Source organism: Gadus morhua, chromosome 16, assembly GCF_902167405.1.
Source record: "Gadus morhua chromosome 16, gadMor3.0, whole genome shotgun sequence".
NCBI classification, from domain to species: Eukaryota; Metazoa; Chordata; class Actinopteri; order Gadiformes; family Gadidae; genus Gadus; species Gadus morhua.
In genome coordinates, this window is record NC_044063.1 from 19,621,272 (window position 1) to 19,648,447 (window position 27,176).

General features: G+C 45.1%; 2 protein-coding genes across 2 annotated transcripts; one reads left to right on the plus strand and one right to left on the minus strand.

Moving 5' to 3' along the window:
• Positions 1-18: 18 nt before the first annotated feature.
• Positions 19-6,119, plus strand: LOC115561197 (transmembrane protease serine 2). Its single transcript, XM_030381025.1, has 13 exons — positions 19-199; positions 426-510; positions 825-917; positions 1,155-1,268; positions 1,963-2,092; positions 2,432-2,542; positions 2,774-2,849; positions 3,128-3,345; positions 3,739-3,911; positions 4,457-4,558; positions 4,678-4,814; positions 5,614-5,766; positions 5,859-6,119. Exons 1-13 carry the CDS (start codon positions 185-187, stop codon positions 5,889-5,891), a joined length of 1,440 nt encoding a protein of 479 aa, XP_030236885.1. The 5' UTR covers positions 19-184; the 3' UTR covers positions 5,892-6,119.
• Positions 6,120-6,290: 171 nt separating this feature from the next.
• bace2 (beta-secretase 2) lies at positions 6,291-17,378 on the minus strand. The gene is made up of 9 exons (XM_030381710.1): positions 16,818-17,378; positions 13,344-13,432; positions 12,908-13,124; positions 11,212-11,343; positions 10,401-10,535; positions 9,946-10,047; positions 9,524-9,673; positions 9,265-9,433; positions 6,291-7,871 (listed from the first exon to the last, which is right to left on the minus strand). The coding sequence occupies exons 1-9, from the start codon at positions 17,106-17,108 to the stop codon at positions 7,630-7,632; spliced, it is 1,527 nt and encodes a 508-aa protein (XP_030237570.1). The 5' UTR covers positions 17,109-17,378; the 3' UTR covers positions 6,291-7,629.
• Positions 17,379-27,176: the final 9,798 nt, after the last annotated feature.

The window sequence follows — 27,176 nt, forward strand, 5'->3', positions numbered from 1 at the left end:
TTGTCTTAAATGTGTGCTCTCTCTCGCTCTCTCGCTCTCTCTCTCTCTCACGATGGACGAGGTGTGTCCACTACAAGTGGTCAAATACTCCTTATTGCTGCAGGGTGTTCGAGAGATCAGAGACAACCGCAGAGTTTTGGGAACTTTACTATAAGGTTTTTGATTTCCTAAGGAAACACACAAAATGACAACCAATCAGGTGAGCTTCAATTTGTATTCTTTAATTATAAAAACCTTAACATATCCAAATTAGCTGTCTTTGACATGATTCAAAATAAAGGGACCACAATTTTAAGGAAATCCATCCAACCCTATTCCTGTTTGGCTCTAAATCCATCCATGATCTACTGAATACTCTCAGTACGTGGACCTAGATCGTCCTGTCATCAGCGGGTATGAACTAATCTCTTGACCCGTCCAAGCAGGAGCCGCAGTACGTTCACCATCTAGAGCCACCGTGTGCTCCTTCAGCACCTCCTCTGGTCCAATACTCAGACCCCAAGAACAAAGGTAGGCCTACTATATAGAACTATATTATTGTGTTTGCAAAAGCATATCTTATTTAGAAAATGTATATATTTGCATATACATTTTTGGTATCTAAGTATTGGTAACTGCACTTCAACCATTTAGTTTGTTCTGCAATTAGCAATAAAAGGATAGTATACAATAAGAAAGATTGATGAAGTATGATGTATAATTATTTGCATAACATCGGTTTTATTTATTAATCTTATTGATCAATAAAAAAAGTGACAACGGTTTATGAAAAGTAATTTCATGTCTCCTGTCTTACTTTCCATGGTCACTTTGTATATCTGCAGGTGTTAGACACTGGTGTGGCCGCTACTTTATGGCTATAATCTATAGCCTGCTTCTTCTGCTACTGGTGGCCGGTGTCCTCTTTGGTTACTACTGTAAGTACAGCGGAACGTACGTGTATACATCCAACTCATGTAATATTGCAAGGTTTTTTTTTTGGGGGGGGGGGGGGGGGTCTGTCTCTGTGTCTATCTGTCATTGTGTGTGTGTGTGTGTGGGGGGCAGATGATGTGGAATAAACCTAATGATAATATCCTATTTGTCACACATACATCACCTTGGCATGAGTCCCACACACAGGAGTCCCATGATGTGTCCTGTGTGCTGTGCAGGGTCGTCTCCCTGCGTAAGGGGCGTGGCGTGTGGCGACGTCGGCTGTGTCTGGAAGTCCCAGTGGTGTGACGGCGTCAGAGACTGTCGGGGGGGCCAGGACGAATCCTCCTGCTGTACGTGTAAATCCATATATATATATACATAGGTATACATGACATGTCCTATTTGTCACACATACATCACCTTGACATGAGTCATCACACACACACACGCACACACACACACACACACACACACACACACACACACACACACACGTGTAACATGATGTTCAATATGGACTGTGGCATATATACATATATATATATATATAAAAATTAATTGATGACATGTTTCCTCTACATAACATAGCAGGATAGTCTAGTTGTCAGGGCTTCGACTCCCAGCGGTCAACGGTAATATATATATAGTTGTTATTAGACAACGTTAATTAAACATAAGCAAAATTCAAACATAAAAAAAAATATACACAAGATGTGAAGACAATAGTGTTTATTGCATTAATGAGAAATGTTAGTGTGCTGCTCCGAGAGAGAGAGAGAGAGAGAGAGAGAGAGAGAGAGAGAGAGAGAGAGAGAGAGAAAATTAGCTGCTGGGGCAAAACCATGTAGACGTTGGCCTAATGAGCCCCACAACAAAACAGGGTGGGAGGAGGGTAACGTTTAAGGCCCTATCACTAATTAAAATGTTAATTAAAATATTGGATGGTACCTCCTCTGCCCTCCCACCAACCCTTCGATGGAGGGATACAATGAGAGGGGCCAGGGGCTGGGTGCTCATGCTGTGTTCCTCCTGGTGGCTGTGCAGTGAGGCTGTACGGACCCAGCTCCCTCCTGCAGGCCTACTCCTCACAGACCGGCTCCTGGAGGAGCGTGTGCTCCCAGGGCTGGACGGACTACCAGGGGCGGGCCAGCTGTCAGCTGATGGGATACGACCGGTAAGGGCAATGTTAACGCATGACATACTGATAGACTGATGAGGTAGCCACTTGTGGAGGGAATCCATATATATTCTGATCGAATATATAATTATGACAATCAATAATGTAGGCATTCTTATTGAGTATTTTGTACACTTGTAATAACTATGATGAAAAATAACTTTGTTTTGTGTGCAGTACATTTTTGTTGACATACGGTGTTTATTTTGATACGCGCACTAATAGATTTAATCACACACATGTTTTAATGCATTTATCTTTCGACCCTTTAACTCATATTTTCTTTCATTAAACTTCCATTAGCGTTTATATCTAACAATGTGATGCGCTGGGCAGGAGCACCTATGTGGCGTCAGGGCAGCAGCAGGGGGGGTCTGACCGGGGGTTCTTCACCGCCAGACCTGGGTGGAGCCCTGAAGTGGCCTTTCTCCAGCAGCTTGTCCTCAGGTAAGAGCCCCCTGCTGGTCAAAGGTAGGAGCACACCGCCTTAATGCTAGGCCTTAGCCTCACTCACTCACTCACTCACTCACCCACCCACTCACCCACCCACTCACTCACTCACTCACTCACCCAGTCACTCACTCACTCACTCACTCACTCACTCACTCACTCACTCACTCACTCACTCATAAACAATGAATTACAAAGTATTACTTTTGGTCTTTGTCTCATCTGCAGTGATACATGTCCCGGCAACAGACTGGTGACCTTGCGTTGCATCGGTGAGCAGTCCTCCCCTCCCCCTCTTACCTCTGTCCATCAAAAATAATCTGATTAAGGTATATTTATTGTGATACTGTTTTCACTGTATCCAGCCTTGTCATATAACGCAAGGAAACAAATAGCATGTGGTAAGGTAATATAACCCTTTATTAATCTCACGTGTTTGGGTGAGAATAATTTTAATGATAGAATATCATTCTAAATAATAACAGAAATATGAAATCAATCAGATCACATCAAATATCAAATTAAAGGAGGAGGAGAAATTCGACCTCTAATCCCGACACAAGAGTCTTAGTTAACGTCCAGACGGACACGGGTCGCCACTGCGTCCGTCTGAAGGAGCCCATCTTGCCCTCAGACTGTGGCAGGGGGACGAGGGGCTCTGGCCGTCTGGACCAGCAGCCGCAGGGGGTCCGGGGGGACTGGCCCTGGGTGGTCAGTCTGCGGTTGCGGGGCGTGCACCGCTGTGGAGGAGCCATCATCACCCGCCACTGGGTGGTCACGGCAGCACACTGTGTGGTGAGGTGAGTGGGCGTCTGTGTGTAGGCCTTCCGTGGCCGGGGTCTGTTTGTGTTGTGTGCACTAGAATGAATCAAGCCATGATTTATATCGATTTTCCTTAAGATCTGCTCAGGGTTTTCGTCTGTTTGACTGACGATGGTACACCTCAAATAAAAACCTGGAGATTTTCCTTTTGGAAAAAAAACAAACATGTATATTTGTATATTTTCATCATGGATTATCATCAACAAATTAGCTAATGGCTAGTATTAACAGTTTCCAGAAGATTCCCTCATGGATATGTTATATGAGGGTAGGACATGACAGAGGCACATGTGTGTTCAAGTCTTTAAATATGATTGGCTTTCATCATCAACCGCCTTGAGCCCCAGCTCCTGTCACTTCTGCTCCTGCAGTGACCTCCACCCTGAGGACTGGACTGTGTATGCTGGGGTACAGAAGTCCAGGGACAACCTGTTCAGCCCCCCCCACTCTGTGAGCAGCATCGTGGCTCACGAGGGCTTCAGCAGACTGACCATGCAGAACGACATAGCCCTGGTCCAGCTGTCCGGGCCCCTGAACATCACGGGTGGGGGTCCCATGATTAATTCATTATTAATATTTTTTTATCATTGTCATGGTTATTTCCATAACGTTAAGCATGTAATACACTAGTTCACAAGAGGACATACTCAATATATTATAACGTAGTGTATATAGAATAAAATAACTCTTTCTAATAACACCTGTGAACAGAGGGTAACCAAGTAGCTACAACGATTTAAAGTCAACTTTATTTTCATTGTCCGTAATCACAGTAACAATCTCAAACGCCTTCACAGGCCCACATTTATACGAACAAACCCAAAGGGAAGTACAGAAGAGGGATGCTTCAATTAAATGCATAAGGTGCCGCAATATAAATCTTAAATAAGGCATCAAATAAGGCATATATTCTGTAGAGGCCCTTTTCATCTATCAATGGTAGAAAGAAGGAAATGTGCCTAAAGCTAAAACCCACAAGAGCCGCTGAAGTCAGGCCTAGTAACAGTAGGGCAGGTGCACCTCAGGTCTGCCTAGTTCCACTAACGAGGTGAAAAAAATCGAATTCCTTAACTTTGTTTCCCTTCCAAGTCTCTAGTGATATCGGAGCTGTGTGTCTCCCCAACACGGGAGTGTACATCGTCCCATCTCAGAACTGCTCTGTGTTGGGGTTCGGTGGAGCGCCAAATGAAGGTCCGATGCTGATGAGATTATGTGACGATAAATTATAATTGTAATATTATCCAGGCACAAATTGTGACCTGATATCCATTCTCTCCACATTAACAAGTAACACGTGTTTGTGTTTTCAGACACTCTGCGCCTGATGGAGGCTGCTGTAGAGCTGGTGGACGGCGAGACCTGTAACAGCTCCCACGTCTACGAAGGCAGGATCACCCAGGATATGATATGTGCTCAACGTATGAAGGGGGAACACGGCATATCCCAGGTAGGACCCAGCACATGCACTGTCAAACAAACGGCAAACTACCAAATAGGTCACACAAGAACACACTTGCACACACGCAAGCACGCACACACACATGCAGACACGTGCATGCACAGACTGATGCGTGTCCTGAAATGTGTCTACCAAAGGGTTTGAGTGATGCATGTCCACCACTGATGCGACGACATCATGTTTTTTTCCGTTTCAAGTGTGTATTCGATGTGATGGGTATCGCACACCTTATGCAGACGTCATACGCCTTCTCTAGCTCAATAGGTTTCTATCACAGCGGTGTAATAGTAGGGGCGACCACAGGTGTATCCTAGGAAAACAACAAATGCAAAAATAGTTTGAACCCGAAAATTGTATTAGGCCTACTACAAATAATAAAGTCTGGAATGTTGATCTGTAATCAAGGTATTGGCCAGAACTAGCAAACATCAGAAAGTGTCTGTAAATGTTTCAAATAAACACTATGTTGACTGACCACTGTAGAAAGAAAACTGTTGCCCTGCAGTTTTGTTTTATATGTATATGTTTGAATTCTAGACTGAGACAAGATGTATGTAATGTTCATCATGTGGTACATTAAACAATGACGCTTGTATATATATTTAGATTTTACAGTCTTCCATTTTTAACGTGACAGGCTTTAAGGCCTTGGTGAACACCAGCTGTAGAGTCCCATTCTTATCAGACCCCAGAGACCAATGGTGCAGAACAATTATTTTCATGACCATTTACCAGAGTACATCAGTATGTACAGCAGCCTTCTGGGTGTTTATGAATTGGTTTCCAGGGTGACAGTGGAGGCCCTCTGGTGTGTGCGGAGGACGGTGTGTGGAGTTTGGTGGGGGACGCAAGCTGGGGAGGGCAGGACGACCTGTCCAACAAACCCGGTGTCTTCGGCAACGTCAGCCATTTCCTGGGCTGGATCCACAGACAGATGAAGGTGGGAAAGGCTTCTGGTGTGTTCAGTAGTGAGATGAATGGTGTTTACTAATATGTTCTAATGGCCGCTCCCTCTGATTTCCTCTCCTGTAGAAGTCTGACGACGAATCCATTCTGGCGTCTTGATTGGGTAGTGTAATAGTTTTTAGCAATATTTTTGGGCTGATATTCAAGCCCATGAACCTTTTGTACAGATGTCTTTTTTTACTTGTATTTAAATGCCATTTTGTTGTATGTATTTGAGAAGCAAAATGCATTGTAGTTTGTATGAGTAGTATATTGTAAGGCCCTGGTTAGTCAAAAGCTCAAGGTAAAATGTTATTGTATTCGTAGATTAAAAGTTGTTATTATGAAGCATCCTTATTTTTCCTGTCAGCATAAAGTGAGTGCAGATTGTACCCAGATAATAATGAGGTACCATGAGCTAACACAGGGTGTCACTCCCAAACATAAAGCCACTGAGAAATGAATGCCCTCCATTGTTTGCACACAAATACAATATCTGGATTTGAGCGATCTTCCTGATTCAGTTTACTCATATTTATTTAATTGAAGTGTTCATTTTGGCACAGGAAAGAAACTCACTCTACACTTAAATTGGACCTGCTCAAATGGTTGTGAAGTTTTAAAACATACTTTTGGCACACAATAGGATTTCATAGTGTTCCACAAACTCATTCTCGGGTCACATGATCAAATGCACAAAGCCGGTTAAGCTGCCCATGTGATGTATTGCACCATCTTAGCTGTGGTATTACAGTTAAGACCTGTTTTTTAAGGGACTTTACAAAGGTAATGTAAACTTAGTGTGCGGAATTCATTGTTTATAAAAGCAAAACTGGTCTGAAACATGGTGGCGAAAAGACATAGCTATACCTGGTCACTGTCCTTAACAGTGAGCCGGTGGCTTTGAACATTTCAGTGCAACAGGCCTGGCTGCCCAAACCGGACGCTTTTTGTTTATCGGCTTTCAACACATTCTTTGGCATGTAATTGTGATTTGCATAATTACTATGGTACAAATATGCCGTGGGGAATTTAAGGACCATAGTCACCTCCAAAAACCAATCAAAATAGTTCATTATGAAATTCTACACAGTGTTAGTACAATTAAAGTGAAAATGTAAATTAAAAAAAAGAAAAATTCCTCTGAATTACAGAGACTCCACACCCATGTTATCAGCATTAAATGCAAAGTGCAATTAAGTTAAGTCTCAAGTCATTGATCAATTCCTCCACACAAGAGGAGCACTTGGACCTAAATGTATTACAAGCAGTGTGTAGACATCATCGATTTTTCATCCCAATGCCTGTAACAAGCATCTCACCGGAAGATGTTTACAATAGAAAACGTATATAAATACAAGGCACTAAATAGACTCCTTCATGTCAAAAATATTATTCTTAGCCCTTACACATATACAATATTATTCTTCATGGTACAATCTCCCTGGAAGGAGACTTCATTGGAAAACTCGCCTTACAAATGAACGGCCACTCGACTTGATTAGCAGTGATTTCACAAGTCGTCCAAAGTGACGCGTTTGGCTTGACCCTGAAAGGGTCCCGAAAAAGAGAACTAGAAACCAGGTCTGCCAACAGCGTACCAGCTACAGTCTGGCCGATTGTCATGGTCCAACGAGAGGGTGGGAGGGGCGGGGGTCTCAGACCACGCCCGCCACCCTGCCGCCCTGCCGCCCTGCCGTCTGGGCTCCGCCAACTGGGCCCCCGCCACCGCCACCGCCGCCGCCACCGCCTCCTGCTGCTGCTGGCCCTGCTTGGCGGCGGCAGTGGTGATGGTGGGGTCGGCGGCGGGGGGGCCGCTGCCGGTGGAGGTCCCGGTGGTGGCAGACCCTCGTCTCAGTCACTTGATCCTGTGGCGCACCAGCGACGACTGGTCCGTGATGTCCCCCGAGCGGTGGCGCCGGCGGCAGGGCATCACCAGCAGCAGCAGCAGGGTGAAGAGGATGGTGGCGCACAGGGCCATCATGGCGTAGGAGATGACCCACAGCAGGGGCTCGTTCAGGGACCTCCCGGCGCAGTCCGTTCCCACGTCGGACGCCGAGAAGGGCCCGGCGATCTCCGACAGCGCCGCGCCCCCGCTCACTACGGACCAGGCATCACAACAGGTTGACTGTCTGACACACACCATGACATGGACGTTCTTTAAAAGTCCTGCGCCGGGTATGCAGAGTATTATAATTACACAGGCAAACCTTGAATATGTAGTTTTACTTAGGCTTACGATGATAATCCTAAACTTGACATACAGATTAATTAATGTCATATGTAGAGGAGGGATCAACAGGTAAACCTAATAAATTGCATAGCTAAACATAAGCTGAGGAAATGCAATGTTTTGATGGATAAAAGTGGTGTTAAACAATACAGATGAATATGTTTTAATAATTACTTCAACAAGAAATTTTAAAAAGGAGAATTTTCTGTTTTCTAGTTAAATTGGATATTTAAGTCGCGTGAAAATTACCCAAGCATTAAAGCAACCATTCTCCAATTAATTCGGTCTAAAACCATCTCCAAGTTTATGAACTAATTAATAAGCGGGAGACTTAAATAAATAAAGTGAATCTTTAACAAATAACTAATAGCTGAAATTATTTCTCAAACAGTTCCCCATCCTGTTATCCTATTTTCTATCTGCAGCCACAAAGCTGGTTGTGTTTTGGTATGTCAGCACGAGGCATAGCACAATGGGTTATGACATGGTGCAGGGGCATAATGGGACACATTTTAGCATATGAAATGCTAACTTGGTGGCCTCATGTGATAGGAGAGAAAAAAAAAAAAAAAAATCCCCATTGGTACTACTTTCCAAAATGAAGACATTCTCGACTGACAACTTACATTTCACACATAGTAAAAGAAAGCATGTTATTTTTCTTCAAACAGGAAGTCATGTCATGTGACCTTATTGAGAGACGCTTTACCCCTCCCAGGAATTAAAATATTTCCAGTCACACGGCAAAGACTTCTTGAGGCTTCAGGCCAGTGTTTGTCTCTGATACAGTTTGCTCATTGTGATAACAATGGTGTGGTTTGTACTTTAATTTGGCCCCCAGGACATCTCCCCGGCCAAGGTGGACATTCACATGGTAGACTAAAAGTAGCTGTTCAGCTCTGGAATTTATTCATGAGCATATTCAAATAATCTTGAACCAACTTTTATTTTTTGATGAAAAGTTTTCGGATTAAGTTGAGATATTGACGTTTTATGTAGAGCCAATATTTACATTTCAAATTAAATGTTTTAGGTGACTTCTTCGGACTAGTGCAAATTAAATGCATCTGTTTTAGGTCCTCAGCCACCCAAGGCCACAGAAACAGTGCAACATTTAGCCTTTGAACACAGAGGGGAAAAGGCAATTTTGCTTATTTGTCTCTTGGCTAAAAGGATGCTTTGAGACAATATGGCAGCTACAACCACAGAGGAGTAGCACTTATGCCCTCTGCCTTGTACAGGGACCCCCCACCCCCTCACCTGCACAGCTGCTCACGGCGAAGCCCACCCTCTTCTGGGCGCGGTCGAACACCACGTAGAAGCCCTCCATGACCGTGGCCCCGATCACTAGGCCGTTGGCCGACGAGGAAACGCCAAAGCGGAAGCAGTCCAGCGTGCTGTCGACGTCTGTGATTGGCTGAATGTACAGCTGGGGGATGGACCAATCGAAACAGTCACTTGCGCCGTGGGTTATAGAGTCGGCGCTTGCGCTACAGTATTTGTGCGTGTGCATGTGTACCTGTGGGAGGATGGTGATGCGGAAGGACTCGCTGGTGTTGCTGGCCCTCAGGTAGATGGAGATCTTTGGGAAGAACCTCCAGGGTGTCTCCCCCTTCATCCAGCAGGCCAGCTTGGTGCCCTCCCAGAAGCCGGAGGAGAAGTCCTGGATCTAGGGGGGAGAAGAGACCGAACGCGGGCGGACACAGCACAGAAGTCAGGTCAGTGGACACAAAGGCACGACAACATCAACATTTATGGAATGAGAATCTTTCCAAACTTTATCATTAAGATATGTTCAAGAGAAAGACTTAAGAACTACATTTCCCACTCCATTTCCACAACCACAGCTTCAGAGATTCAATGTATGTAGCATCACATTACAGACAGCGGCAATGTGACGGTGCTACGGCTGTGTATGTGTGAGCAGAGAAGCTAACGTACCATAGAGGTCCGCGTGATGGCGTCCACCACCGCGTTAAACACATTGGCAGGAAGTCGCAGCAGCGTCGTTCCACTGTCCACGATGGCTTTGTCCATGTTATACTATGATGACAAACGGGGGGTGATTGTGTGTTAAGTAGGTCACTGTTGACGAACAAAGGCTAACATATGCTAGCTAAGGAGTTGTTACCATTATAGATACATGGGATTTGACACTTTCACTCAAGAGTTTTACAGTTTATTTCCCTGTTTTAGCTTAGATGTTTGGACTAATTAAGTGAGAATAAATTAATTCTACAATGTTTCTTGTTGTTCTCAAAACCTCACGTGAATTTCTAATATACCTTTTACTACACATATTTCATACCAGAGTTGATAAATGCATTCAAAACTTGAACACAGCCTCAGTTATTTTGGTCAGTATTCAAGCAGCAAAGGCCAGGTCACGGGTTTACCTCGCTGCAGTCCAGGTTCAGACCCTGCTCCCCCACCTCCAGCTTCAACACCTCCACCTGGTAGTACCACTCCTCCTTGATGGGCGTGTACCACATGACGCCCCGGTACAGCGTGGGCTCAGCCCCGCCCATGATCTGGGAGTCGGAATAAACAACAGGGCTGGGCTCACTGCGTTGCCGGCTGGGAAAACAGCAGCAATCAGGGAACCCGACAAGCGGTTATCTTTGGCCCGGGCTTTATCCTTGCATGTGTATCCTGGCAGCAGAGTACGGTAGATAATCAGCCAGAAGCTACAAATGCAAGCGCACACACACACACACACACACACACACACACACACACACACACACACACACACACACACACACACACACACACACACACACACACACACACACACACACACACAGAGGGAGGGAGAGTGTCATCTCATCCATCTCTTCCTCTACAGCACATGTGGGCAGCGAGCCGCCTGGCCGGGTGCCACAGCCCTGCTCTCAGCAGTGTGGGACCTCAGCGCCATTAGCCCCACGCTAACGAGAGCGAGCCTCCAGTGGGCCAAACGCATCGGGAGGCGGGCCCTCGGCGAGAGCGGGTCGCGTGCTGTAAACACAGCGTGCCTCTCCGCTCCGCCAGCCGACCGGCTTCCTCCCCCTCTCCCCCCCCCCCCCCCCCGGGGCGCTACTTATGTCTGCCTGTTTAAAAATTAAGCGAAGAAAAACCGCTGATCATTTATGCATAGAGCGCAACAGCCTGTGATCGGAATCGTTTCCTCATCCAACGCCGGCGGCGGTGCCGTGGTCTACTCACCAGGCTGCCCCCGGGGGGGTCGGTGGCGCCGCCGGCAGAGACCCCCGCGCCACACATCTGGAGGGAGAAGATGTCCGGGATGCCCGTCTGCCGCACTACGGAGTTGAAGAAGGGCTCCACCGAGGAGTCTGGCTGCAGGGGCCCAAGGAGATAGAGCAGACAGCACATTGCCTTAATTGTTAATTGAAATCAAATGCAAAAATGGATGGAGTCCTCTATTGATACTGTTTCATTTAAGATATCATACAGCTTAAAGGTCCAACATGGCCTAAACTTCTAGCACTGAGGTTGCAGATTGCAACCAACTGTATCAATCAACCCCACCCCTCATCGTAGCCATGGGGATAGCACAACCCCCTTCTTCCTAGAATATGTTGAATTTTTTCGATTGACTTAAACGCAAAAAAAGAGCCGTTTGGCTATTCCGGGCTACTGTAGGAAGATGGTGGTGTAGCATGGTGGCCAATGTGGAAGGTTACCCGCTCCTAATGACAAAATGGACTCATTTTTACAATTCTTATTTTCATGACATTATCCACTTATTAAAACCTACCTATAAAAGTTCGATTTTATTTCTGCCAAGTCTGTTCCGCTAGCAGCAACTAAATTCTACACTCTGCACTTATAATAAAGAAATAGTTCAGTTGGAAATTAGGCCAATAAAATGAATCGGATTGGAGTGAGTTAAGAACTCGGATGTGGTTTAAGAATTGTTCACTGAACGCCTTCCTTGTTTCAGTGTTGTCCCTCCACAGTGGTTGCCAAGGTTGCTATCGCAACAACCAAACATGACATGGTTGTCCCAACAACCTTTTTTGCCGCCTTGTTTTCAGAACGACTCCATCAACACTACTGCATTAGCAAAAAGAGATTTGGTTTATTCAAATGACAGCAAGGAAGAAATATCATCAATTAAACGGATGGTGTGCGTGTCTGGAGGGTTGGGGCATAGATAAGTCTAAATGAGTAGCCAACTAAACGAGGGCAGTACGGTCATAGGTTCCTTTCGCTCTGACTGAATCTTTGTGTCTTTGTGAGCCCGCCATAGTTTTAGTAGTTTTTTTTTTCATGCCACCAGCTGGATTAGTGCATGTGATGCATGCCTAATAGCACCAAGGCAGACCGGGCCAAAGTATCAATTGATGCATTCGAGACACAAAGTGGTCAGTGTGAGGATGTCTTCCGTTTTAGAGTTTTTGATCTCCCCGATCGCTGCCGGAGGGAGAATCCCTCTGAACACAACATTTGAGCCGAGGTTGACTTTCCCAACCCCCCGTTCTCCTCCAACTCCTCCCGCTGCAGAGTGTTTTCCCCTGTAGCATTCCTAGTGACGCGCATACAGTATACGTGATATCCGCTGTGCTGTAGCGTAATGTAGATGTGTTGGATTGTTCTTTGATCATGTTTAGCAGCCGGCTAGAGGCCAAAACTAATCATCAACCCACAAGAAATAAATGCTTTACTTGAATAAAGTAAACTCATCTAAAACAATGTGCAACCAGCTAACATAATATAACATAGCCAGCAATCATTTCATTTGCATGCAATTTCAAACGGTGCTTCTGAATCCTACCTACCTACCTACCTACCTACCTACCTACCTACCTACCTACCTACCTACCTACCTACCTACCTACCTACCTACCTACCTCCCTCCCTTCCTTCCTTCCTTCCTTCCTTCACACACTCTACTTACCCGGGCCAGGAGTGGGTACGCCATGCCCAGAATGCCTTGCCAGTTCACCCCGGGTAGATAGAAGCCCTCGGAGGCGGAGATGGCAGCGATGTTGATGACGATGGTCTGATTGGGTCCCTTGGGGATGGAGACCCGGTCTATGCCTAGCCCGCCCTCCCAGTTGCCCTGGGTGTACCTGACGGCAACAGTCCGGCCAGTGGGCTGGTAGGTTGTGGAGCTGAAAGGTACACAGGCGACATGTTGATTTGATATCCACACGTATTGTTAAAGCAGACTCAACAGTCGAGTATGGTAAACATTAATTAATAAGTTTGTATAAGTGTGTCTGTATATTAACCCAAACAAATAGACACAATGAAGCTTTCAATTTGCAGGTACACACACAAACACACCCATTACATTTGTATGATGTGTTTGCATTGCGATTGGGACTCACAGGCTAGTGTTGAAGTAGTGTGTGATAAACGGGTGTGGGGTTGACGCCACTGCAAAGTTGCTGCTGCCCGTGTCTACCAGGATGTTGAGCTGAAAAACACAAGGCTTGTTCAGTTTCAGGACTTGGAGTTTGTGCGCAGAAAGGTTTAGTGGTAAGCCCTTTCTTAATCCTCCTGTGGGAGATGCAATACTTAATAGGAGATTAATATTGCTCAATTTGAATCTAATAGATATTCAGATACAATACGGTTTGGATCAAATACAATAGAAACAATGAGTTCAAAAAAAAGAACCTGCCTTGCAGAATCACTCAAAAGTTATAGGGCAGTCCATCATATTTTAGCCGTGACACGCAGAAGTCATGTGTGCTTGTAAAAACAGTCCTACCAACAGGTCTTTCTCATCCTGGGCAACAAATATGGAAACATTGGCCAGAAATCCTTTATTTCACCAATCTTGTGGCCTGAGCACACATTTGATCAAAACACAATCAAATAATGTGACGCTGCTCGGGACATCCAAAATGCTCTCTGCGTGTAAAAAAATGATTCGCTATGTCCCCAGTCTGTTCTACTACTGAGGAAAATGGGGGAACAGCATCATTTCAAAATGTAAGGGGCGTAGGTCTGTTCGCGGCCGTTCTCGCCACCATTTAAAACAGCTATCTTTCATTTGGAAATCCCCAGAATCTGTAGAGAGAGAGAGATCTCAGATTGTCTGGTGTCACGAGACTAGGACATCACCAGCCATCTTTGAATTGCACAGTATTTGTACCCCGAAGTGAAATTACAGTATAATAATGTTATCATCTAATCAGAGACACTGTAGGATTTATGGAAACCATTCCCTGCCGTCCTATCCTGGCAGCCATCCATGCGATGGTTCACATGAACATCGGTGTGGATAAAGGATATATAATGTTGTCTCCCTGCCATCGACTTGGATGGGAAAGGAAGTTGTAATTAGCTAATAGAACTCTGGCATGTCCACAGTCCTCACAGTGGCCAGCTGGACCAATAAACACTCCTAACCAAACATCCCCCAGTGTTAAACAAGCCGTAAACAGCCAACCGACCTCAGTGCTCAGATAAATCTCCTACGGAGGAGCGTGCTTGTCATTCCAGTTCAGCTTTAAAGTGTATTAGCGGTGATTAGACGTTGTCCCAACGCGGGGGTTTTGTCGTTTATTATTGTGGAAGTTTAACAGGACTAATCAGCTGAATGAGATGCACAGGTTGGATAAAATTCCCCAACTCCTTCCCTATGGTGGCTTTGACACAGTCAATGAACTAGCTGTGGGCTGGGTGTCCGAGAAATGGGACTGCAACGAATCCATTCCACATGCCAAGTTACAATAACCCAACTCATCCTCATTCCTCCGTGGCTGCCAGTGCCAAGTTTGGCCGGGCAGGAAGTGTTTCTTAAACCATGAGAAAAATGGAATGGTGAATTGTCTACATTCTATTCAATATTGGTACAATGAACCAAAAGGAATTTTCATCCAACCTGTTAATTATGGTCCTGCGGTTTTAATTAAAACCAGTGTGCCACGATGAATGCTGCGTTACATGCTCGTTAAGTTGGCCCTTAGAAGGCCTGGTTGGCCCCTTCAGTCACTGTCAGGCTTATAAGTTCCTGCTCATTGGCCGGGCATCCACCCATTCGTTTGTGTATGCGTGTTGGACTAGTCACTAGACCTGGCTGGAGAACGAGGGGGAGGAAGCACTCACCCCCCCCCCCCTATTATCAAGCCTGTTTATGGAAGTGGCAGTGGAGTCCTTCACCCCTGTTTCTCTAACCTTTACCAATCAAACCGTTTTTTTCCCCTTGCCGTAGCCAGCCTGATGAGCCTCAGGCAAATCCCTCCACCACCACCACAGCTGCCGCCGCCAACACAAGCCCCCATGTCGCGCAGCTTTCCCTGGCTAATTGGCTGTGGCTGGCTGGTGGCAGCGTGCATCTGCTACCTGTTTGTACCAATTAGCAGATGTGAGGTGCTCCAGCCGATGTCTCTCCGCCTTGCTAACAGATGGGTCAATTAGTGGCTCATTTGAATAGCGTCTCATTTAAAAGCGGGTCCGGTGTAATCACACCGCTTGTTATTTTATCCTGGGTGTAATAAAATTGGAGTTGAGATAAAAGAGGGTATTTTTAAACGACCTAAACAAACTGAGGGGAAATTAATTGGATGATTCCATCGGCTGGGGGATCTCATTTGTTGTTGTTTTTATGCAAAGGTAATATTGCTATTTATATTCTCAGTGTGCACATTAGTTGGCGTTTAATAGTCTAGTAATAATTGCCTCATTGTAGAGGAGGGATTTATATCCATCCATCTATCTTTACCTTTATCTATATATATGTCTTTCTAGGAAATCTATATGTCTGCATACTCCATGTGGCCCATAACAAATAATGCTCTGGCAAATACACACTGATCGTGAACAAGCAGACATAATCTGATAAACAACCAAATAGATAATATGCCGCTTTAATATTCCACATTTCCCTCTGAGGCAAACACAAAGTGAGCCAAGGGCAAGAATAAAGGTTATGCCTTTCTGACCATGCTGTGCTGCTGAAAGAGTATTAAAAAGCTCTGATCTTTCTTACTTGACGCTCAAGAACAATGGCCGATTGACTTCCTTATGTAATTTTCACAAGCTTTAACACAACTCAATGGTATGTCTGTCTACCTTAACGTGTTTTATTTTTAGTTTTATGAATGTAATCTGTAATGAATAGTAATTGCAGATTGTACATTTTAGCCCTGCTCATTTTGTGAGACCCATTCTAAACGCAATTAAACACTAAATATGTTCAAGTAGAAATTCAGGGGGACCAGCTCCTCCTGATCAGAGACCAGTACAGATCTCCCTGGAGCCTCCTAATCCCAGTCAGCTGCCTGCTCCTGAGAGAAGCAGCGGCCCTCCTCAAGGCAGGCATCATGTGAGTGCATGGGAGCAGGGGTGTTAGTCTGGCTGGAGGATCCCCCCCCCGCCCCCCCCGCCCCCAGGCTGTCCTACATAATAGACCTGCTGTAAACCCCCCCTTTATCCTACAGGCCCAGCAGTCCTCCTATCTGGTGAATAGTGTCCTCACTTTGCCTGGTTCTTACATTGTGTGTTTATTTTTATTATTTTGGGGGGAGATTATCGTATCCCACAATAGCGGTCATTCATGCATTCACCCAGCAGCACCCTTAGCTTCCAGGGGTCACGTGTTCATATGGAGATGAGGATCAATGAGAAACAAATTGCATTTTATGATAAGACGGACCAACAGGTCTTATTTATGCATTAAATCCAGGATAAATATAGTTATAATTTATACAAAATAGGTTAAAAAATTAGTTTATAAAACAAACTTGATATGATCCACATTTTATGCGTTTCCCTTTTCCATTCATAACAGAATACAGCGACTTTAGACCACAGTGAGCTCATAACAGTGAATGGAGATGAACGAACCATACCTTTTGAGCAGGGGTGCCTATGGACATCTCTATGTAGTAGCCTCTCCCCGAGTCGCCTTCCAAGTTGTTGATCATATCTAAAAAGTTGACTATACCTGCGGGGTCCGAGGCCAAGGAAAGCAGCTTTCCGCCCACGCCTGGTGTTTGCTGCAGAGGTGTCAGGTCTACATCCCGAGAAAAGTTGAACTTCCCAAGGTATATTTTGAGTGGGACCGCAAAGTGTCCATCACAAATGTCGAAACATAAACGGAAGAAAAATAGGCATAAGAGGGCATGTCTCCTGTGGGCCATTTTTTTTTAGTTCGAAAAGTTTTGCTGGAAATAATTAAACTTGTCAGAAAATCTCCAGTTTCCCATTCGAAGTTGTCTCTTCAGGAATAAACTTCTCCATGGCAAGAAACTCATAAATTGAGTGGTTGAGGGGTTTCTCCCCCGTCTAAAGAAACCGCGGCATGTGGCTATTATGAATACATGAGAGTATAATGCCTTGACTGCTGGATGTGATCCGACAAGTCGCTACAGTTGTTTCGGTTCTCTGCTTTCACTTCACTGACTGGAGGGTGAACTTCCTGGATGGCCGGTGACGTATTTCATCAGCTGACGACTTGCCTCTTGATAAGCGGGAGTAGAGCAGACAGGCTCGAGCACAAGATACGGAGACAATTGATTATTAATTGAATTATAAATAAATTAACAGAGGCTACACCCATATTCGTAAAAATAGCTAATGTATTGTGGAGTTATTAAAATATGTGTTAATTTGTTTGATAGGTGTTCTAAATAATATTACTTTTAATGAAAACATTGAATGTAAAAACGTATATCCTGAATAAAAAATATTCATAAATATATTAATCAATAAAATGTTCTCCATATTTTGTATTCTTCGCCCTCTGACCCTTTTTTGGGGGTAAATAGTTTTTTATTGATTTTCGCCTATACTGATTTCTGATTGACACATTCATTTCCTAATCCTCCTGAGGCATTGGCAATTGATCAATAGCCTAAATTGGTCTAATTATCAACTGCACTTTGCTGAAGATGATATATTTTTAGTAGGACTATTCGTTGATGTATCAAATACATCTGAATTCAAAATGCTGTATCAGCAGGTCAAAGTTAAGCCATTCAGCTTTTGTGGATTTTCATCTTTCAGCCGGGAAGAACATATTTCTGCATTTACATGAATGGTAGCAATGAGATGGTGAGTGTTATGATCAATATGTCATAGTCCACTTTTCACCCTGCATTAGTACACAGAGAAAGCCTCTGTGTGAAATCCTAATGGGTTCCCCTGGCTCTCTCATTCACATGATTGCTCTCCTTCTCAATCTGTGTTTTCTTCTGTCTGTCTGTATGACTATCTTTATTCCAGCCTGTCTGTCTGTCTGTCTGTCTGTCTGTCTGTCTGTCTGTCTGTCTGTCTGTCTGTCTGTCTGTCTGTCTGTCTGTCTGTCTGTCTGTCTGTCTGTCTGTCTGTCTGTCTGTCTGTCTGTCCATCGTATTTTGGTCTTTATCTAAATCTCTTTCTCTATTGCTTTCTTACAATCTTTCTTTCCTTCTTACCGTCTTTCCGTCTCTGTCTGTCTGCCTGGCTGCCTGCACTACCTGCCATATTTTCTGTATGTCTGTCCATCTGTCTGTCTGTCCTATTTCTGTCTATGTCTCAATCTCTTACTCACTCTCTTATTGCTGTCAGTCTGTTGTTGTCTCACTCTTTCTGTGTCTTCTACTATTTCAACTCCTTCTCCTATTTCTTTGCCGGTTAGGAATGGCTATTTGCAAAGGGAAGTAGCCACTGTCACGCATTGTACTGATAGTCATGGACTAGATCCCGTGGAAGATTTCATGGACAATTTCTGTCATCGTGCTTGTTTGTTTTCACATCATATTCAGATATTTCGTACCATAGCACAGGATTCCCACAAGCAACAGAATATTGAAGGTGCAATGCAAACATTTTAAGTTATAGATGTCATCTATTGATATTTATGTTGTATTCACTTTGAATATATCAAGTTGGCTCTAATCCCCTGTTGCTTTTTGTAGTGCCCTAAAAATATTGTTTGTGTGTGACTCACCAGTCACACACTGCTGTGTTTTCTGCCATGTATATATGCTATACTTCTTATTTGACTACAGTAGGTTCATTCCAAGTTCCCATAGCTTAATACAATTCATCCTGATGTTGTTTTACTTTGAATATCAGCGACAGCATAGGCCATAGGCATTCCCATTTATTTGATTGATAAATCATATGCATATACAGATTATTTCATGAACATAGGCCGACACTGACCCTCTTAGTATATTCATGATAAACTGCCCTTGCAATGCTTACTTATTGTGCAGTAGTACCCTATAATATGGATGATCAATTTAATTTAGGTGAGCATCTGCAGAAACACAGTTGTTTTTCTTTCAAATGTATTATTAATCGTTCTATATGTATGACTTCGTTATTGTCAATAATTGTATAACTACATTTTCTATGTGCTAGAAAATGCAAGGAAATGTCCATTTGCAATCAGCTGCAGTTCTGCTGTTGGCCACTTGAAGGCACTCTTTGCCATGTCTACACCTATTCTAATCCAATATGCAGTTAGTGTAGCACAGTTTACATTATGGTGGAACAGCAAATTAGTGAGTTTAGAGGAGCCAACATCTCTACAGTTGGCAGTGAAAAGTGTCTTTACTGGGACATTGGTCTTAATCCTACCATAACTCTGATCATTCATTACAACTGATGAGAGGGAGAGAGGGAGAGAAGGAGAGAGGGTAAGAGGAAGAGAGAGAGAGAGAGAGGGAGTATTCTTCATAGCGAATCAAATACTCTGGCCTAATATCGTAGTGCGAAATGTCCAGCGTATTGATGGATACATCGTAATGTCTCAAGCAAACAGATTTCAGGTTTCAGTTTCTAGTAAATACATATTTTCTTCTGGTGAAGGTGTTGCATCACATACAAATAGGAAGTGATTTATTCTTTATTTAAGAGAGGGGGATCTTTCTCATATCTATCATGTGTTTTCACATAACAAAATCATCCCCTTGATTATATATGTTGTCAAGCTTAAACCCCACATTCAATGATATCCAGTGTCTTCTCAGGATAACCACCTTCTAAACATTGCTGCAATGATATCGTTTTTCTGTCAAGAAACAACACACACTGAAACGACAACGACGCAAATGCATTTCCGTCCTGTGCACCGTGGATCACAACAATAAAAAGAAACGTAGCACACTCAGAGTGAGCTGGCATTGGCCAGGCTGCAGCCAATGGCTGCGTTTCTTCCAGCCCCTGTTATGTGCCTTCAACACTGCAGCGATCAGCAGGCCTATGTCCAGTCCAATCACTGTGAGGCTGCAATGCTTATCTTGAGATTTGCTGAATCTGTTGGCATCTCCATGTGGCCCAGGATGCAGTGTAATTACAGCCTTGGTTGTACAGAAAGCCATCAGGGATTAGAGAGAGGAGCGAGTCATTATGATATGGCTAGCCATGTGTTTTCCCCCCGTTTACACATTATTTTATCAAAGAAGGGCCTGTGGGGGTCATTTTATTCACTTTGAAATTGTGATTCATTTTGGGGTGTTTAAGGGGTGCTGAGAAAAGTGTCTGTGCACACCGATGATTTATCTTCGGTGGGCTTTATTCAGACCAACACATGTTTCGTAAACAGAAGCCAAATCCAATTGTGTTTTTCAATATAATTCAGAGGTGAATCATCTTTAATTATTATTTCCCTTAATTCATATATTTGTATTTAATCTTTGACTTGCATAAAAGTCTATCACAAACATTGTGTTTATTGTAACAAGCTACATTTCTTCTTTCCCCATCAACCTCTCCCAGAACGGCGGTCTAACCAGGTGCTGACATTCACTGTGTCCTGGAGAGAGGGGTGTAGAAACATGAGAAGCCTGGAGCAGAAGAGAGAGAATATGGCACTGACATCAGGGGAGTGCCAGGTGACCAGCTTCATCGGTGCGTTGTCGTCTTTGTGTTTAAAGACCAAAAGAGAAGAGGTTTTCTTAGAGGATCCTACTCTCCAGCAACCCGTCAGTGACGGCGTCTTCGTGACACGGTGTGACTCAGGGAGCATGGGTTACATTTTGTCTCGCGGACTGCTCGCACCACCACCACCCCCCACCCCCCCTCAGTGGGTGTCGGCGGTAACACTGCCTCTCAGCAGTGGATCTCTATCCATTTGTTCATTCATAGGAAAGTCATTAGTGACACATAGATGAGTAAGGGAAGCTACCCGCATGAACAAATGCGCATGAACTCAAGCGCCAGCTGGGAGTCGGATGAACCCTGCCGTCTCGCTCTCCTTTTGGCCTCCAGGCACCATCCTACTCCTGGTCTTCCTTGTTTTGTACACAAACACATGCACGCACACACAGACACACACATGCAGATGCTGAAACACACATGCACACACACAGACACACACGCACACGCACACGCACACACAAACACACATGCAGACACATACATAAAAACACATACATATACATATAGCACACATGAACACCCACACATACACATAAAACCCAAGCACACACACATACAAAAATAAACACGCAGACACAGACACATTTATACAGAAATACATATTCAAGACAAAAACACATTCAAACAAACGCACACACACACACAAACATAAACAAAGAAATGAACACACCCAACCCCCCCCCCCCCCACACACACACACACACACACACACACACACACGCACACACACAATTTGACTCTTCCACCATCTGTATATATTCAGACGCTCCAGATGCCACCAGATGCAGAAGCAGATGTTGGGGAGAGGGAATGATGTTGGCGCATGGTAGCTGTGCAGTTGAAGTCTCTGGGACAGCTGATTGGACGGGACAGAATCAGGAGGTTCCTTTACGGTTGAAAGGTTTGCATTTTACACATATTATATTCTATACATCGTACATATCAGCAGTCAGCAAAGATATATGGGACATATATGACCCGGCTAAAACATTGAATATATTTATTGAATGCAGTACAACTTATTCATTTCATATACTGTGGAAATATATTATTCTACGTGAGCAAATTTGCATTCTGAAATTCACCCATACAAATGTTTATATAAGCAATGTATTTCCATCTATATTCTTGTGTTCAGAATACAAGGTCTGTTGTTGGTTTGTTCAGACTGCAGCGAGGCTTTCTTTCCTGGGGATGACACACTAATATCAAAGGAACCTGGAGTCTCTGGACTCCCCATTATATGCTGGTGCATCACCAGCCTCCTGGACTGAGTTTGGGCTGTTATTAAATATGTTTGTGCTGTATGACTCATCTCTATTCTTGGTTAAATAAAGTACTGGTAACTCTTTTTTAGGCGTCTTAGCAATGCCTTTATTGAGTATAAAATAAGTGTAAAATACACTAGACGATTTTATCTAATCAATGAATTGGTCAATCTTAAATTCTATTAATAAAATCCTGTATTTCCTTGGGGTTGAGCACATAGATACTATTGACAGATTCAAGAAAGAAAGTACAGTTCATTGATTGTGGTTCTGAATAGCAGTAGTTCACTGATCCTAACTTCCACCTCACAATGAGAAGTAGTGCTGGATATTAGCTTCAGGGAGCTAATTATGTGTGAGTGTATGTGTGCGGCATGTGTGTGTGTGTGTGTGTGTGTGTGTGTGTGTGTGTGTGTGTGTGTGTGTGTGTGTGTGTGTGTGTGTGTGTGTGTGTGTGTGTGTGTGTGTGTCTGCATAGCATGCAACAGCTGGCACTATAGTCTCCTTGTTAGAATAGGCATCTCCCCAGTGATCGCCAATTAGAAATGTTGAACTTGACTCTTAGGTTGCAAAGGGGAACCCATCAGATCTCAGTCAATTCCTCCTGAGAAAAAAAACAACAGCACCCTTAACGATACAGTGGAAATGATTTTGGGCGACGTATAACCAATTTCCTTTCCCCTTCAACGGAGCATGCTGGTACTCCAATATGGTGGTGTGTTGCTCGGTGAAGCAATTCACCTTGCAGTGTGATATTGAGTCTCCTTTGTGCTTGACTGTGTCTTTCGGTGCTTACAGCTATCTATCAGTTTCATAGCATGCAATCTGCATCCTCACAACCGCCCACTACACACCCACAGGAGCTTGAGCTGTCAGGGCTGTGTGTGTGTGTGTGTGTGTGTGTGTGCGTGTGTGTACACACACACACACACACACACACACACACACACACACACACACACACACACACACACACACACACACACACACACACACACACACACACACAGGAGTTGTGCTTCTATAAAGCTGCCCTTGCAGGGGTAGGATAACATGGAGGGTGCTTGGCCCCTGACAGGATGGTAGTTTGATTGTGTTTGGAGAGAGGATGTGTGTGTGTGTTTGTGTGTATGTGTGTGTGTGCGTGTGTGCGTGTGTGTGTGTGTGTCTGTGTGTGTGTGTGTGTGTGTGTGTGTGTGTGTGTGTGTGTGTGTGCGCGTGCGCGTGTGTGTGTGTGTGTGTGTGTGTGTGTGTGTGTGTGTGTGTGTGTGTGTGTGTGTGTGTGTGTGTGTGTTTGTGTGTGTGTCTGTGAGTATGGTGTGTGTGGTGGTGTTGGGGCTCCTTCATACATTTTTATGACCACATAGATAAGGTCAGGGGTGTGCCATCGTTACTAGGCAACGCTGCGACCCTGAGCTGGATTGAGCTGTGAAGCTGAGAAGTCAGATATTCCACCTTCCTGCAGCCCTGCTATTGCTCTGTGCATGTGTTAACAAGCCTCTCTCTCTCTCTCTCTCTCTCTCTCTCTATCTCTCTCTCTCTCTCTCCCTCTCTTCCCCTCTCCCTCTCTCTGCGCACCCTGGTCAGTGTCAAGGTTGGGAGACTGCTTTAACTGGCCGATTAACCGAGGCAGCCGAGTAATTAAGAAGGCCATTGATTGCATATGACGTTGTCGTGGCGATGGTGTGATGGTTATCAGCGGCCGGGAGAGAGGGAGAGAGGTGCTCGCTGATAGCAATGTAATGAAATGGGGATTTTGTTGGCTTTGATTATGTATTTTTAATGATTCCGTTTGTGCGAGGGGGCTACACAAGACCCAGTGGGTGTATTGATTTTTCCAGTTTTCGAACGAGAGAATGGAGGAGAGGCAGACCAGGCGTACACGCAGCCAGAGAACAAATCACTGAAACCCACCCAGCTCTCTCCCTCTCCTCTGACTCTCTCCCTCTCCTCTGTCTCTCTCCTTCTCCTCTGTTTCTCTCCCTCTCCTCTATCTCTCTCTCCCTCTCCTCTGTCCTACTCTCCCTCTCCTCTGTCTCTCTCCCTCTCCTCTCTCTCTCTCTCTCTCTCTCTCTCTCTCTCTCTCTCTCTCTCTCTCTCTCTCTCTCTCTCTCCCCCTCCTCTTTCTTGTATATCTCTCCTCTCTCCCTCTCTCCCCCCTCTGTCTCCTCTGGCTTGTAACTCTCTCTCTCTCTCTCTCTCTCTCTCTCTCTCTCTCTCTCTCTCTCTCTCTCTCTCTCTCTCTCTCTCTCTCTCTCTCTCTCTCTCTCTCTCTCTCTCTCTCTCTCTCTCCCATTCCCTCCCCTCTTGTTACCTTCCTCTCCCTACCTTTATTTTCACCCTCTCATTCTTGCCACTATTCCTTTTTTGCTCTTTGCATCCTTTCCATCCCCCCCCCCCCCCCTCTTTCCTCCACCTCTCTTTTTTCATCCTGTCCCCTTCAGCGTCCTAGTTTGGCATGTCAAGGTTGGCTACAGATACGCTCCCCTGTGCCTCGGGGCTAACCAATGAGAAGCGAGCTGGGATCCCTCTGTAGCGGGCTGGGCTATCGGTATCGTGAAATGAGAGAAAGGGAAAGAGAGAGAGTGAGAGAGAGAGAGAGAGAGAGAGAGAGAGAGAGAGAGAGAGAGAGAGAGAGAGAGAGAGAGAGAGAGAGAGAGAGAGAGAGGGAGAGAGACAAGGAGAGACGAAGAGGGAGACAGAGAGGAAGGAAGGAGATGCAAAAGGTTACAGGGAAATTGAGAATAAATGAAGCAGTCATCCAACGCCGCCATGTTTTCAGGGCTTAGCAATCTTACCTGAAGTTGATGCTGTATATTTATTTCAAAAAGCTGGGCAGCTCAAACGGCGGCTCAGTCCGGCGAGAGGGGAATCAAACCGTCAAACATGGATGCCATGCTGCTGCTGCCATGGCTCCCGCCTCTCTGTCCAGCAGCAGCACATGTCTTCTTTACGATGATGATCTTTTCATGCGCCCCCTGTGGGACGGAGTTGGCTCTGCCTCGCACACCGTTGGCACGCTCCCAAGTCCGCGTGGCCTCACCTCGCCTCATGCGGCGCCGGCCGCGCTTATTCACAGCGCGACCGTTTGGTTGAACGCCGACTGACCTAATGTCACTTCAACCCCACCCCCCTCCCTCCACACACATAAACACACCCACACACACACACTGGGACCGGTGGGACCGGTGGAGGGCCAACAGCACACCACCCGGCCTGGTGTGTTTGGGCAGCTAAAGCAACATCCTGCCCCCCCCCACCCCTCCCATGTCACCCTAGACACAAGCTCCAATGGGTGGCCATGAGCTCCACTTGTCTCTCATCTAGGACATTGTCTTAGCAAACAAAAAGGGGGGGAGGGGGGTCCATGGGAGCACTTTTTTTTCTATTCTGAGCTAATGAGACGCATAGTGCGAGGGAACATGATCCTTCTCCAGGGGTGACTTATGAGCAGGAGGGCTTTGGCGTTCTGCTGATGGGGAGGCCACACTGTGTATGGTTGTAAGAGACACTGGACTGCAGAGGACTTGTCAAAACAATGGCCCCTCTCCCCCCCATGCCGCCTGCCCCGGCCCCACGCCTGGGACACGCTCCACATGAGGGGAGGTGTGTGTGTGTGTGTGTGTGTGTGTGTGTGTGTGTGTGTGTGTGTGTGTGTGTGTGTGTGCATAAGACTACTGCTGTGTTTAGTCATGAGGTAGGTCAGCGAGCTGGTGTGCACAACACATCATATGGCGAGCTAGCGTGTGCAAAACACTGATAAAGTGTTTGGACATTATGAGAGTCAACAAAAATAGACATCTCCTCATTTACAGTTGGAAATGAATAACATGTCCTCTACAACCCTGCTTTTCATACTGTAACAAGCTAATATTTTAATTGGATAATCAAGCAAACATTAATTATTTATCACAAAAAATATTTCTGCTCCATAGAAATAGAGATTCAGTGCCAAGGAGAACATCACAGACTAAGAACATCTGACCTTGAATGTGGACTGACTGTGCTTATAGGGGCCCACTTCCATCCAATACTGCCCACTTGTAACAAAGACAACACACGCACGCACGCCCGCACGCACACAGACACACACACACACACACACACACACACACACACACACACACACACACACATACACACACACACACACACACACACACACACACACACACACACACACACACAAACACACACACACAAACACACACACACACACAAATACACACACACAAATTCACACATACACACGCACACACACACACACACACACACACACACACACACACACACACACACACACACAAGCACACACACAGACACACACACAGACACACACACCAGTACCACCACTCAAACACACACACACAGACACACTCACAAACAGACACACACAAACATGCTTAAAACTCACACACACACACACACACACACACACACACACACACACACACACACACACACACACACACACACACACACACACACACACACACACGCACACACACACAAGCATGCAGGGACAGACAGACATACATACGGCCACACAGCGAGGCCCCGACCGTCTGTGGTGACCCTGGGGTCTCGTTGTCACATCCATTTACCACTGTTTAGGCATCACGCTGGGGGGCTAGGATGAAGTGCACCCTATCCCACTCCCCCATCCCCATGCTAATCTACCAGCCAACCACACTGCAACCCAATCACAATCCGCCACACAGAGTCTTTAATGGCCATTCATATAGGTTACATTTTCTCCTTCACAACACCGCAGCACTGGCTCTGTTCAGTCTTAATGCATAGGTGTCTATTTCTATGCATGGGATTTATAGACGGATAGAGCAGTGCTGAAATATAACCCACACCATGTTATGCTATACATCACAATATACAATGAGTATTGTATCCGTGTAGAATGTCGTCCAGTTGAATGTGCCCTGAGATTAATTGATTTAACCTCAGATTGAATCTAGTGAGAGTATAATTGTCTTGCAGCGTATTGGATCTTTTAAGAGCTATACTTAATGTTGTGTAGCCCATCGCTAGGCGGTCAGGGCATTTCACTTCAGA